Source organism: Toxorhynchites rutilus, chromosome 3, assembly GCF_029784135.1.
Source record: "Toxorhynchites rutilus septentrionalis strain SRP chromosome 3, ASM2978413v1, whole genome shotgun sequence".
In the NCBI taxonomy this organism is placed as follows: domain Eukaryota; kingdom Metazoa; phylum Arthropoda; class Insecta; order Diptera; family Culicidae; genus Toxorhynchites; species Toxorhynchites rutilus.
This window is the reverse complement of record NC_073746.1, coordinates 314,676,418-314,690,414: the sequence shown is the minus strand read 5'-3', so window position 1 is coordinate 314,690,414 and position 13,997 is coordinate 314,676,418. Positions and strand designations below refer to the sequence as shown.

Here is a 13,997-nt window from a genome sequence, read left to right as displayed (position 1 = left end):
AAATTGGAGATGTTAACGATGTTCAAACAATCGAGCAATGAGTTTTTTTCTTTTGTCATTTTCGTTGAATTCTTTCGAGTTTGTTTGTTTACGTGTTGAATTATAGAGACTCGAGGAGTTCACAATCGGAGCTCAAGCTTGGTTCGCGGACTAGGGATTCAAACAAATCTTAGAGTATTCGCTATTGTATCGATATGCAAATCATCGAAAACCTTTCGCAACAAAAATGAGAATTATCATTCGAACTATCTCATTAAAACGTGACGTGATGTTTTCTGATGAAGTTATGCGTCAAAAATAGTTTCAATAGCAGCGAAAAGCAACAAATAGTTTTTTATGAAATGCCCAGTGGCGTCGAGTGAAGCTGTCGCACCCGGGGTGGAAGAATCGATTCGCACATCTGTCGAGAGATTTGTAAGCATGTACATAATACACAGGTTTATGTTCACTAGCCCACTGTGCAAAGGAATCTTCAAGCTCAGGCATATATTCTGAAACAAAGCAGATTGTGGCCCCTGGACAACCCAAGAATGTAATACCAATATGAAACCTAAATCTTGGTTTGCAAATTCATTTCGGATTAGTGGAAACATGCATCAGAAAATCAGTATCTTAATTATCTAGAGCAGAGATTTTCAGATTTTTTTTTTTTTGGCAAAGCACATTTTATAGCAAAAACATTTGATGGAGCACCTGCATTTTGGAATCAATAAAACAAATTCTATTTGCATTGACATTACCCAACTGGAAACAACTCTATTTTGGTTGCACATCGCGAATACACAACATCTGACCCGGAATAAACATGAAAAATCACTATGTGCCTAGTGAAATTAAATTAAAGAATGTTTTAAATTTCCAGCGGAGGGCCAGTTGAAAACCCCTGATCTAGAGCATATAGAATCTACAACTGAGTTCTTAATCGTTATTTGAGCTGATTTTTGCATGGGGATTTTTATGATTAGCCCAGAATTTGGGATTTAAATCTGGAACCAGTTATCCTGAACCTGATCCTTCAAATTATGAGTGTCAAGTCTAGGAACTGAAACATAAAATCCATTTAACAATCTTCATAAATATGATAATCGAATCTAAGATCCGAATTTCAAATCTAGACTAGCATCTAGAGTCAGTCGTCAGTAATCTTCATCTTGAACTCCAACCGGAACTAGACAGTCTGGATTAGGTATATGCATCGTACTTGGGATCTGCATCTAGAATTAAGTCTAGGATCTGGCATCTGGTACCTTTACCTGGAATCTTTTTCTATAATCTGTGTTATTAATCACATATTGAAATTGTACAGTAAACCAAAAGCCATCACCAATGCCATATTTTTATCCATTGTTCGTAGACACCTTGGAACACAATGAAGATGGATTGCTACTCTTAAAAAGCAATCAGCATGCTTGTCTCACGTGACACCCGCATACAAACTGTTTGGAAGAATCTTTGAGCGAACTCTATGGAATCTAGAATATGAAAGTCATATATGAATTATGATTGAATTTAGAAATCGGAATATGTAATCTGAATGTAAAAACCCACAAGGAATATTTTGTCTGTCTCAAGTTGGATTCTACAGTATAAAAACGGAAATAGAGCAACATGGAATCTTGACGTAGGACCACTTAAGTCTTTTAGTATGGGTGGCAAATCAGAAAACATGTCACGTTTCTATGAAATAATTTTAACGTTAATAACTATGTTCGTTCCGACTGGATCTTGATTATTCACATACCAAAAATTCTCTAGGATTTGTTTGCTATGCTATACATTACGAATTTCTAATTCGTGAATGGGTTAAATTGACGAAAATTAGAAGCATTCCTATTTTCCCATACATTTCTTCTGTGCATTCCTGCATTACCAACCCACGCTATCAAAAACAAGCAGCTAATGTAGATGAGAGGCACGATTATATACCACTGACGAACAACCGCGCGTGATTCGCTTGCTCGAAATGCAAATGCAATGTTCTATGAATACTATGGAGAGAGGAAATATTGCCGCTTAAGCTCTGCTTGTTCCCGGGGAGGCGATCTAGCGTAGGTTGAAAAAAGAAAATTCTGAAATACATTTGAAGTTTTTGACGATATTCGATCACAGCCTTAGAGGAGAGCAGAATAAAAAACGAGCGCAAAGAAACAAAGTCTGAGGGAAGATGCGTTATTTCTACACTAACGAAAACATATTGTTTGCACGAGGGCTGAGCTTAAACTGCAAACGTTTCCCTTCTCCTTATCATCGCTCTTCGTTGCTTCACTGTTGATTGATTGATATTTTTTTATTATAGAGGCTTTAAACTACACAGTTCATTCGCCTCTAGCCCTGAAAAAAGCCAATCAATCAGAGAAAAGTCCTAGAACCCCATTGAACTTTGGTGAGCGAACGTGCAGCCATTCAGGTTACGGAGACTCCCATTACTTCACTACTTCTTCGTTTTTTTCCTTGTTGACGGAGACTTTAAATCATTCTGAACCATCTCCGTTGCTTCACTTTAGTCGCTACAAGTGGTGTTCATTATTGACAGCTCTGATCGAAAAGCAAACGTATGGAATAAGCAGAATTCTTCCAACTTTCGTCAATTTTAACTACTTACGGACTGAAAATAGCACATGAAATGAAAACTCTTAATGAAAGTCCGAGTAGATTGGTATGCAAATTATCAAAATCCGCTGAAACGTGGCATCAAGTGCAGTACGTTTTAAGCCGGATATGAATAAGGTTGAAAACTGAAGGTGAAAATTTGTTCTGCTGCGGTTGTTGTCACCAGGGTCCAACAATTTTTAAAGACGATACATGAAAATCGATTGTTCTGTAAATGTCCTTCTCTTTTCGTATTCGCTGTCAAACATGACTAGCTCGTCAGTTATCCTCGCTCTTAACGCTGGTCAATTAATTTCTAGATGAAGAAAATGGTTATTCTGACTGGAGTGGAAATTAAATACAAATCTACATCTCCAATCAACTTGACTTCACTCCACCACTATTACTCCATCTCGAAAACTTGATTTCTGATGCAAAAAACAAGTTACACTTTTAATAGAAGACTTCATTGTTTACCCATTGTGAACTCATCCATAATTTGCAAATGAGAGAGAGAAACGAATTCAGTCTAGGGAGGGTTCATTTCAATATGCCTTGAAGATCATTTGACGGTGATAACTTAAACGAACCCAGACCATCGAAGGAGCAGATTGTGACAAAAGGGTCCGAATGGCTTTTGATCCATGTTGATAGAGAATTTGCTGGAAAAAGCAAAAACCCATTTACAATTGAATGCGAAGGTCAATGAATCCACAGTCCCCTGATGGTTCACAGTTGAATATGACTTTGCCGAACCCTGGTTGTCACTGCCGCCACCACCACACAATTGATTCGCCTCGGATTTTCTGTTTTCGTTCTACGAAAAGTGCTCCATAGCAGACTTCCTGTGCGCGCGCTTTATTTTCGAGAGACGAGTATCGATTTTCTCTTCCTCACAACCCTTCCATGTGCAAGCGATGAGATCGGGCTTTAGCACGCGAGCTTGAGATTGGCTCTTTCTCTTTTCTTTCGTAAAATATTGAAAGGTTTTCAGACTTCCTGTGCGCGCGGCTAATTTTCGAGAGACGAGTATTGATTTTCTCCTCCTCACAACCCCTTCATGAGCAAGCGATGAGACCGGGCTTTAGCACACGAGCCTGGGTTCGTCTCCTCCTCTTCTCTTTCGTAAAATATTGAGATGTGCTCAAGAATACTTCGTTGCACCTCAACATGAGTGATGCACATGTGTTTGTGCTCGCGAGACTTTCTCATATGCCTGCCTCAAAGTGACATTTGGTGCTGTCGGGGGAAGTTGTGCTTCTGGCGTTAAAATTTTAATCTTCGTAATATGGCACGTAGAACAATTAGTGATGAAGAACTGTTTCACATAAATATCGCTGCTAAAGTCATCCAATCAATTCATTCATTTGTTGCACCCAGCTCACAATGATTGTGTGAGATATGAGGCTGAATAGGGCAAATCACATTGTCTCTTCTACGTGCTGTGCGAGATCTCAGAAGGTCTAACCAAATGTCACTTTGAGGTAGGTACACGAGAAAGTCTCGCGAGCACTAATGCACGAGCATCTTTTCGTGTACACAACACATGTGCATCGTTCGCATCGAAACGCGACGCAGCGTTTCCTGAACACATCACAAAATTTTACGTAAGAGAAGAGAAAGAGCCAATCCCAAGCTCGCGTGCTAAAGTCCGGTCTCATCGCTTGCACATGGCAGGGCTGCGAGGAAGAGAAAATCGATACTCGTCTCTCGGAATTTCAGCGCGCACAGGAAGTCTGCTCGCTCGGCTGCCTTCTACCTCGCTCTTTTGTTGCAGATAGCTCCCAATGACTTTGTGAGATGCTAGACTGGATAACGCAAAGCACACTGTCTCTTTTGCGTGTTGTGCGAGATCTCGGAAAGGCTACTCCATAGTATAGTTAGTGGATTATATCTTCGGGAATGATGTTTTTGGAAACGTTGGAAATTAAATTTTGCTAAGAGATACTGTAAAACTAGTTGGATATTCAGGATATTATTTAAATTGACAGGCCTTAATGTAGTCATACTTTTTTCTTTTGACGAGGATATACGACATTGCCCACGTTTGGAACTCTCGATGCGTTTCAGCAGCCGTTTTATTCGAATGAAAGAGGTAAATACATAAGGATTTATATAGTCATGCATTCGTGAATTCTCGATGTTACAAAACAAGTATTTAGACTATGGCTCCCAACTTAAACAAGTCGTTATTGATTTTTTTATCGAATCGTATTCGCAAAATCGAATAGTAAGTCAGAGTGCAGTCAACTCTGCCCCTCGTGAATTTCTACACATACTCACTTTTTCACCTTTTTTTATCAAACCATTCTTATCAGTACCAATCAAACACTCTCGTTCTGACGTAGCTTAACAGCCAAACGGCGGTTACGTTATTTTTTCCGCAAAATTTTATGACTATCACCAGTCTACAAGTGCTGTTATTGAAATCAAGACGCGATCGAAAGCTAACGGAGTTGAACCACAAAAACACTTCAAAACTTCCACCTTGAAAAAAATTCAGTGTCCTTTCTGTGTTTTTTATTCTTGTTTTCCCGCCAATCTTCTCAGTGGGGAGGGGGCAAGCAAGAAGCTATGCCAGTGCTATCAAAATGACCGTAATGCAGCAGATAACTGTGGCCGTAGCGATGGATACCGCTAACGCCACCGCCACTGCATTAGTGCAAATCCACAATCAGTTGCAGAAGTGTGCCACAAGTGATCCTATCTCGTGTGAGTTACGATCAAAGGCCGTTGAAAATGGGATGATTCATTGCTTTGATGTGAGATGTATACGTGACTGACTGCAGTGAGGACTTCTGGACGATATGAAGAAAAAACGATTGAACAGTGCTCAAAGTATGATGTTTTCTAAAGTTTTCTATCACTTGTTTCCTTCCAGGCTTAAATTTACTACCAGTATTAAACAATCTCAGGTGAGTAGTCTCCGATATCATTCTCATCTCATTAATGGTCCGTGTCATAAAACACAAATTTCAATTCATAACCGTGAAACAGATCGTCGGCAAATTTCAAAACCGAATGTGGAACACGATGGACTTTTGAATGATGAGTGATCATTTGATTAAACGAATGTGACATGCAAATCACCCGGGCTGAAAAATATATTTTTGAACGCAAGCTAATGATGGTTGACTCTAATCTTTTCGTACGATTCGAAAGCAAAGTATAGATAACCACACCACGGTGTATGCTCAGATATGGTGATTGATGTGTAACATTTCTTCCCGGAGTTTCTCAAGGTTGGCTTACGAATTAGATGCAGAGTAGATAACGCACATTGTCAACCACAAAGTTCTTCAACTCGACGGTACGTCAAGACTTCTCTTTTTTTTATGTTTTTTTATGTTATTCACGTTGACGATAAGAGACACTGTGTCTTCCAGCACTTTGTATCACGGAACAACCCAGCAATGACGCGGAATCAGTGTCAGAATGTGTCAACTGAAAAACAACTTTAAACAGTAGCCCGAAGTCTGACGGTTGTTGTCGGTACTCGATCAGTTCTCGCGAACCAAATCAGCTGCGGACTTTCAGACAACTGTTAAACTCGTAAAATGAATCCGCGTGTTGTAGCTGTACATAAGCTGCCTCCCCCGTAGATATTTGCTGGTGCCGCATCGACTACCAAACATAACAGCAAGCATGCGCGAAAAGCACGTGTTTCTCGGCAACATCGGAGCTTTTTCGTATAGCATGTGAATAGCAGCATGATTTGGTACAGTTTACTCTCACCGCTCGCGAAAGCTTTCATCTGCACTACACGTGGAGCTCTGAGGTTTTGACCCGAAGACTTTTCCCATAAATTCGATCTGACACACGCGACAGAGTGACCGCTCGATTGTTTGAACATTGTGAGTTTTTTTTTATCCCATTTATTTATTTAAGGCTCATTAGCATTTTAGCTGTAACAAAGCCGAATTTTAATCGTGTACATGTCACATGGTTATCATATCTATAATTAGCACATTACACAGTTGCCGTTCGCCAGTATTTCTTCTATACCATTACATATGGTACATTCACACAGTAGCCATTTAGGCGTAAGAGTATTCTTTCTGTTCTTCCATTATCCAGTTGGACCACCGGACAGCGAAGATAGTTGATTGATCATTGTTGAGTTATTTATAGAACAGCAGCCCGATGTGTCTTGCAGAGCAGAGCAGTGGTATGGATGAATCGATCTTATTTCGACCGTGGATCGATCTCCATCGCTGATGATTGTTGCGTGGACGTAGCTATTCTTGTAACAACACAAAGATGGTCAATGAGGGTCCTGAGTTTTGAACTCACGATCGATCGCTTACTAAGCGAACGCGCAACCAATGTGGCTACGGAGACCCCCAACATTGTGAGTTGAACTGTATATAAAATTTCACCAAATTTCTACCAGTTATATGGGGAGCGCGAGTAAGATGGACAGTGAGGTAAAATGGACATGCGATTTATGACAAGTACACAACCTACATTGACGAACTGTCAAGAGTGGAAAAGGTGAACAAAAACAAGAAAAAATCATAGTTGATTCTGCGCACGGATGTAATTTTTGCGGGCTCGATAGTAGGGCATTTTAGTGGTTTAATTTCAAAGTTCTATTGACTGATAGTTATATATTAGGCATATACCAAAAAGTTAAATTAATTTTAAATTGAAACATTTGAATGATTGGAATAATGTCAGCTATCAGTAGAAGTAAGACGAAAAATTAGAAGTTTTCGATACATCTGTTTAATCCATTCCTAAGAAATGGCTCACGTATATAAGCGAAAATCAAATCGCCATATGTAAATTACACTCGGAAATGAGATATGAGATTAAACATGTTATGTGGCATGAGAAATACACGATACAGATTTTCATCATTGAACAAGAATTCAGAATGGTTTCAAGCTCTAGTTCAATAAAACTATTTCTATAGTGAGTGATTAATTTCAACGATTCGTATATTACATTACATGTTCATCTTACCCCTACCACATGCCCGTTTTACCCGCGTCAAGAAAAGTTCGACTTTCTGGCATATTTTTATTCCAGTAACAAACATTAGTAAACACTTTTTTGTGTGACATTTGACGGACTAATTCGAAAAAAATATTTTGAACTGTCAAAAACTGCATAAAGGTTTTGGAGAAGATAAGTTTCCGCAGATACAAACGAAGTTCCTGTCCGCCAAACTGTTCTTAACCTGTCCACATTCCGGGTCCGGAAAATGGAGCTTTCAGCAAGAAAATAAAAAAACAAGATCGGATCGGATTTCAATAAAAAATCGATTTATTTCATCCGTTTGAGAATATTAAGTGATCTTGGAACTTTATCTTTGAACTTTAACTGCCTAGCTTGTAAGTGATACCATAAAAACTTTGTTATCTGTAAGCTGAAGTCCAAGGTCCTTCTCCAAAATACGTTGCACTGATGATTGAGGCATTCCTAGCTGTCCTGTTCCGTTGTTCAATTGAAGGACTGACAGACCGCTTACGTTTAGGTTGAATTTTCCATGAACCAATCTTCTTGAATCTTATGGTACTATGAAGTATGAATCTTCTGTTCACAAGCAATTTAGTGTTAATTTTAGTGTCAACGACAAAAAGCGTCCGGGTCAACCGAAAAAAAATTTAAGAGGAAAAATTACAGGCATTAATCGATCAAGATTCGTGTCAAACAAAAACAAAGCTTGTAGAATCATTGAGAGTAACTCGATAAGCTATTTCTGAACGACTCAAAGCCACAGAATACATCCAAAAGCAAGATAATTGTGTTCCATACGAATTGAAAGTGAGAGATGTCGAACGGATATTTTACATGTCCGTAATGTTGCTTGACTGCACAAAAGGAAATCTTTTTAGCATCGTTACAGGGACGGAAAATTGATTCACTACGACAATTCAAAATGCTAAAGATTGTATTTAAATCCTGGACAATCAGTAACATCAACGTCGAAGCCGAATATCCACGGTGCCGAAGTAATGCTCTGTATTTGGTGGAATCAAAAGGTTGTGATACCAAACAATCAATGACCAAACCAAACAATCAATGGAGACTCCTACAGACAACACTCATTTTTGACGTAGGACTACGTCTTTCATTTCTATACCGGGGTGTAAAATCAAAGTTTCGAAAACGAAAGCGTTACGCCGGAGACCGAGATTTTGAGCGTTAATAGCTCCTAAACAACTGAACGAAATGGTATGATAAACACTTCATTCGAAAGATAAAATGTCTACGCGTTATATACTTGTTACTTTTTGATCCAAAAACTTGTTTCAATAGCCTTAAAATTGCTTTCAAAACAGACTATTGAAATCACCAATCGGTATATAAGCGAGCGGCGCTCGGAAATCCACTCAGTTCTAATTGAACAGCGATTGGAGCATGTTGTCGCTATTGCGGTGAAGCTCTTTATTTATCATGAAAGCGCGGATGAACGGTGTCACCAAGAGCCTGTTTGTGCACCCTAGGCCAGAAGGGAATCTATCAGGAGGAAAGTGATGCCACAAACGGTTCCCTGGGAAGACATCGCTACACACACATACACGCGCGGCTTTTAACAGGTGGTTATCGAGTTTGCATTAACCACTGGTGGGCTTCCAGTATCGAGGAAAATATGGAAATATCTAATCGTTACTGAAAATAATCTGCCAGTTCCTCTGGGAATTTTCAAAATATATTCATGTGAAAAAGTTTAATTGAATGTTTTCTATCCATGTAACACTGTGACCAAATACATTTGGTTTTGTGGTTTTTCAATCAATCGCAATTAACAGGATAGCTTCAGAAGATTATTCTTCCCCATCAGTAGGATATTTCCGTATCCAATATTATATGCGCCCGCAATCGATTATTGCTCAGTCGCCGAAAGTTCCGAGAACAGAGAGTTCATTCCCCTGTAGTTTGCCTTCCAAATTGCCATGGTAAACCACACCTTCTCTCGATTCAATCACACACAAAAAGCATACTTAAGCGATATTCTGGTGGTGAGACACATTCATTTTTCGTGAGGACATTGACAAGACAACATCGTTGCCTAACGTGCTGGAGGAGGTGGACGGCGAAGGATCGACACATACACGCGCAGAACTCTTTCCGTTAGGATGCCATTCAGCATCGAGAAAGTTCCGGAAAGATCTAATCATTGCTGGAAAATAATCTGCCAGTTCCTCTGGGAATTTAAAAATACATTCATGTGAAAGAGTTTATTTGAATGTTTTCTATCCATGTAACACTGTGACCAAATATGTTTCAAGCAAGTGCTATTAACAGATGGTTATCGAATTAGCATTAACCACTGGTGGGCTTCCAGTATCGAGGAAAATGTGGAAATATCTAATCGTTACTGAAAATAATCTGCCAGTTCCTCTGGGAATTTAAAAATACATTCATGTGAAAGAGTTTATTTGAATTATTAAACTCATGTGAAAGAGTTTATTAAACTTCAAACAAATGATCTCTAAATCAACGATAGTCCTACGTCACCCTTGCGGTTATACCATAGATATAACCCACTTCCTGTTTTTTAATTTTTTTTTTTGTTTTTTCTAAAATTAGAGAAAATATTAGTGTACCGGTAAGTTTCTTCGGTTTTACAACAGATTGTGTAACTTGGTTATTATTCCAGTGAACTTCGTAAACAACATAGTTTTTTGCCACTTCGAATATGTCGAATTTCGTACCAACGAGAGTGTTATTGCGGGGAGTGGTACTTCATAATTTTTGAAAAAAAAAGAAGAAACTTACCGGTAATCTATATATATATAAAAATGGATTTCTGTCTGTCTGTCTGTCTGTCTGATTCTTATGGACTCGGAAACTACTGAACCGATCGACATGAAAATTGGTATGTAGGGGTTTTTGGGGCCGGGGAAGGTTTTCGTGATAGTTTGAGACCCCTTTCCCCTCTCTAAGGGAGGGCTGCCATACAAATGAAACACAAATTTCTACATTACTCGAGAACTAATCAAGCAAATGCAACCAAATTAGGCATGTGGAGGTTTTAGGGTGCAAAAAATGTTTCTATGGTGATTAGATATTCCTCCCCCCCTCTCTTAGGGTGGGCTGCCATACAAATGAAACACAAATTACTGCATTACTCGAGAATTAATCAAGCAAATGAAACCAAATTAGGCATATGGAGGTTTTAGGATGCAATAAATGTTTCTATAGTGGTTAGATACTCCTCCCCCTCTCTTAGGGGGCGTGGGGCTGCCACACAAATGAAACACAAATTTCTGCATTACTCGAGAATCAATCAAGCAAATGCAACCAAATTATGCATCTAGAGGTTTTAGGGTAAAGTGACCAGATGGTCAGAGGTCTAACGCGGGACACAAAAAACAAAACGTTTTGTATATACATTACATAAACCATAGTTTAGCGAGTCTAAACTGATCAATACTATTTCTTTCTGGGTATCGGCACTTTTCGGTGGTTTAGATTTTGTTTACGCCCGAAAATCACTCGCTCAATCAGAGCATTTACACCTGGCAAGCACGTTTCAAATTCTACAATTTTCTTCAAATTACCGAATGGAATGCTCGAAAATTTCAATTCACTTTTCATCGATTTTAGTGTTAACGTATGCATTCAAAAAATGTACTAATTTCGGATGGCGATAAAAGATAATTTATAGGAACAATTTTTCTTCAAATCTTACGTTTATTAAGTCTAAAAACAAAAATGATTCAAGGTTGTTGATTCGCAGCACTGTCAAGCAACTTGATGATTTTCCCATACTGCAAGCTCCACAGCGAAGGAGTTGGACATCCTGAGGCGCTTTGTGTCCGCCAGATATAGCCGATCTGGTATTTACAATATCATCTCTTTGCCGCTTCTTAAGCTGGGTGATCGAAGCAACCGGCCAGACGGTGGAGAAGAATCTGGCCAAAATGAACATTTCTATGCGGAAGCGTCAGACGAGACTGGCTGTATCTGAGCAGCAGGCAATCACTCAGAAGATGTAGCTTGAGGTGCTGGTGAAAAGCTTCTTTTCGGCGAAAGAAGTGAAAAACTCCTTTTCGTACTTATAATGAAAGACGAGACGTACTTGATGTTGGAATTCATCGAATGACAGGGGACCAGATACTTTACGTTCCCCAGGTAAGCGATGACGTCGAATATATCATTCACATCAAGTTCTCGAAGAAGGTCCTTCTCTGACAGACGTGAAGGGAATGTCCAAGCAGCTCTTCTTCCGAGTCATATGGTGAACGGGGAGATATATAGTACGAAGTGCTTGCCGGAGATGGAAAAGTGACGTGGTCTTTATGCCGAACCTGGGATCAGTCCATTCTGCCAAATGATTTTTTTTTATATATCTGTATTATAGTGACTTTCAACTCATTTGGCTGGTTCGTCACTTTTACTTCCATTTTTGGAAGAATGTCGGGAGTGAGAATTGAACTCGTGACCTTTAGCGTGAGAGGCATGGATGTTACCACTACGCCAGATCCCCTCCAACGCCAAAAGATCACTGGTGGATGGATCGCCTGGAGATAAACATTGTCGCGAAGACCACCAACCTTCCCAACATTCCCCAGCTGCGCCCGATAGAAAACTTTTGGGCGAATGGCCAAAATAGCCATGGCCATGGTTCAGGTTCCGGCCAACTTCCATAAGACCGCCCAGCGCTTCATTTACGATACTTCATCAAACAACTCTGCCTCTTCCTGTCGAGTATACACTAGTTCTTCCAGCTTATTTAAAACGTTAAGTCCTGACCGAGCTAGGGGACCAAAGATGAACTTTTCGTCTGACTCACGTTAGTCCCTGCGGATCAATAAGGGACTTTTATAAAAATCATTTTCCAATTTTTTAGCTTCCAGTTGACACTCTCTAAACAAAAAGCCCAATGTCGGTGCGATGAAACCAACTCAATGTATTAATCTTTGGATGCATTAGAAGCGCTGTTGAGAAGTCTGCCAAATAAAAGTTTCTTTTGAGGTTCATCCATTTAAGAAAATCAACATGATCAAATTGTGATATTGAAATATACTGATATCGCGGGACATTTTCGTTTCTTTTGCCAAATGCGGGACGTTTCGCGGGACGTTTCGCGGGACGGAATCTTACGCGGGACATTTTGTTGAAATGCGGGACTGTCCCGCGTAACGCGGGACGTCTGGTCAGTTTATTTTAGGGTACAATAAATGTTTCTATGGTGGTTAGAAACTCCACTCCCCTCTGTAAGGGGGGGCTGCCATACAAATTAATCAAAAATTTCTACGTTACTCGAGAATTAATCAAGCAAATGGAACGAAATTTGGCATGTTGAGGTCTTAGGGTACAATAAATGATTCTATGCTAATTAGATACTCCTCCCCCTCTCTTAGGGGGAGCTGCCATACAAATGAAATATGTAAATATGTATTACTCGAGAACTAATGTAACGGAGAAATATGTTATTTGCAGGTGGTTGAAAAATCGTGAACGAGAATTGTGTAGAAGTACTAGCAATTTTTTTTGGTAAAAGATTAATTCAACGGGATCGATTAGAAGATCAATCAATGAACAGTTCTGCGACTGGACTCATGAATTTGTGCTTAGTAAGAAAACGTGAATATTTGAATATTTGAATATTTGACTATTTGAATATTTGAATATTTGAATATTTGAATATTTGAATATTTGAATATTTGAAGGCCAAAAACAAATTTTGGGCGGGACGAAGTTTGCTGGGTCAGCTAGTCCTATTATAAATGTCCACGTGGGCAACAGGGAGAGAGGTATAGTCAGTATCCACGCTTGTTCACGGAAAGGAAAGGAAGGGGAGTATAAAATCGTACTTTTTCTGCCCACATGGTATGTGGACTGCCCCTAATACGTACCTTTCATTATTTTCTTAACCCTTTATAAGGCCGTGGAAACTAAGCAACGAAATGATTCCAACTTCAGAAAAGATAAAGAAAAAGTTGTTGGAAATTATGAGCGAATTCATGAAATTTCATGAACATGACAGTATAACACGACAAACATATTTAAAGGGCCTATTTACTATTAAAAAGACAATAAATTACAAATATTTTTTTAAATATCTCGAGAATGGCTACATTTAGAAGGAGATTGATAATAACCTTTTTTGTTTTAAATCACATCAGGATTCATAATTTGTGGCTAAAAATGATTGCTAACATACAAAAATTCGATGTTTCGAAAATTCCTAAAAATTCGATGTTCCACAAATTTCGTCAAAAATAGTTTTATCATCTTGGGCCCATTTTTGAAATTTTCTACATTTTATATGAAAAAATTGAAAAAAATATAAAAAAAAAACAAATTTTTTGATATGGCAAATTTAAATTTTATTTTGTAAATAAAAAAAGAGTACTAATTTTTCTTCTCAGTATATATTTTTTTCAAATTAAGCCAACAATACTCTATAACTCTTACTAACACACTATTTCGGTACGACTCATATT

General features: G+C 38.8%; 1 protein-coding gene across 3 annotated transcripts in view; it reads left to right on the top strand.

Moving 5' to 3' along the window:
* The window catches only part of LOC129774885 (inverted formin-2), a 215,366-nt gene that overhangs the window by 167,050 nt on the left and 34,319 nt on the right, over window positions 1-13,997 (top strand). For all 3 annotated transcript variants that reach the window (XM_055778931.1, XM_055778929.1, XM_055778930.1), the window contains one exon: window positions 5,471-5,504. In XM_055778931.1, coding sequence (XP_055634906.1) covers window positions 5,471-5,504 — 34 coding nt within the window. The remainder of the gene's footprint in view (window positions 1-5,470; window positions 5,505-13,997) is intronic.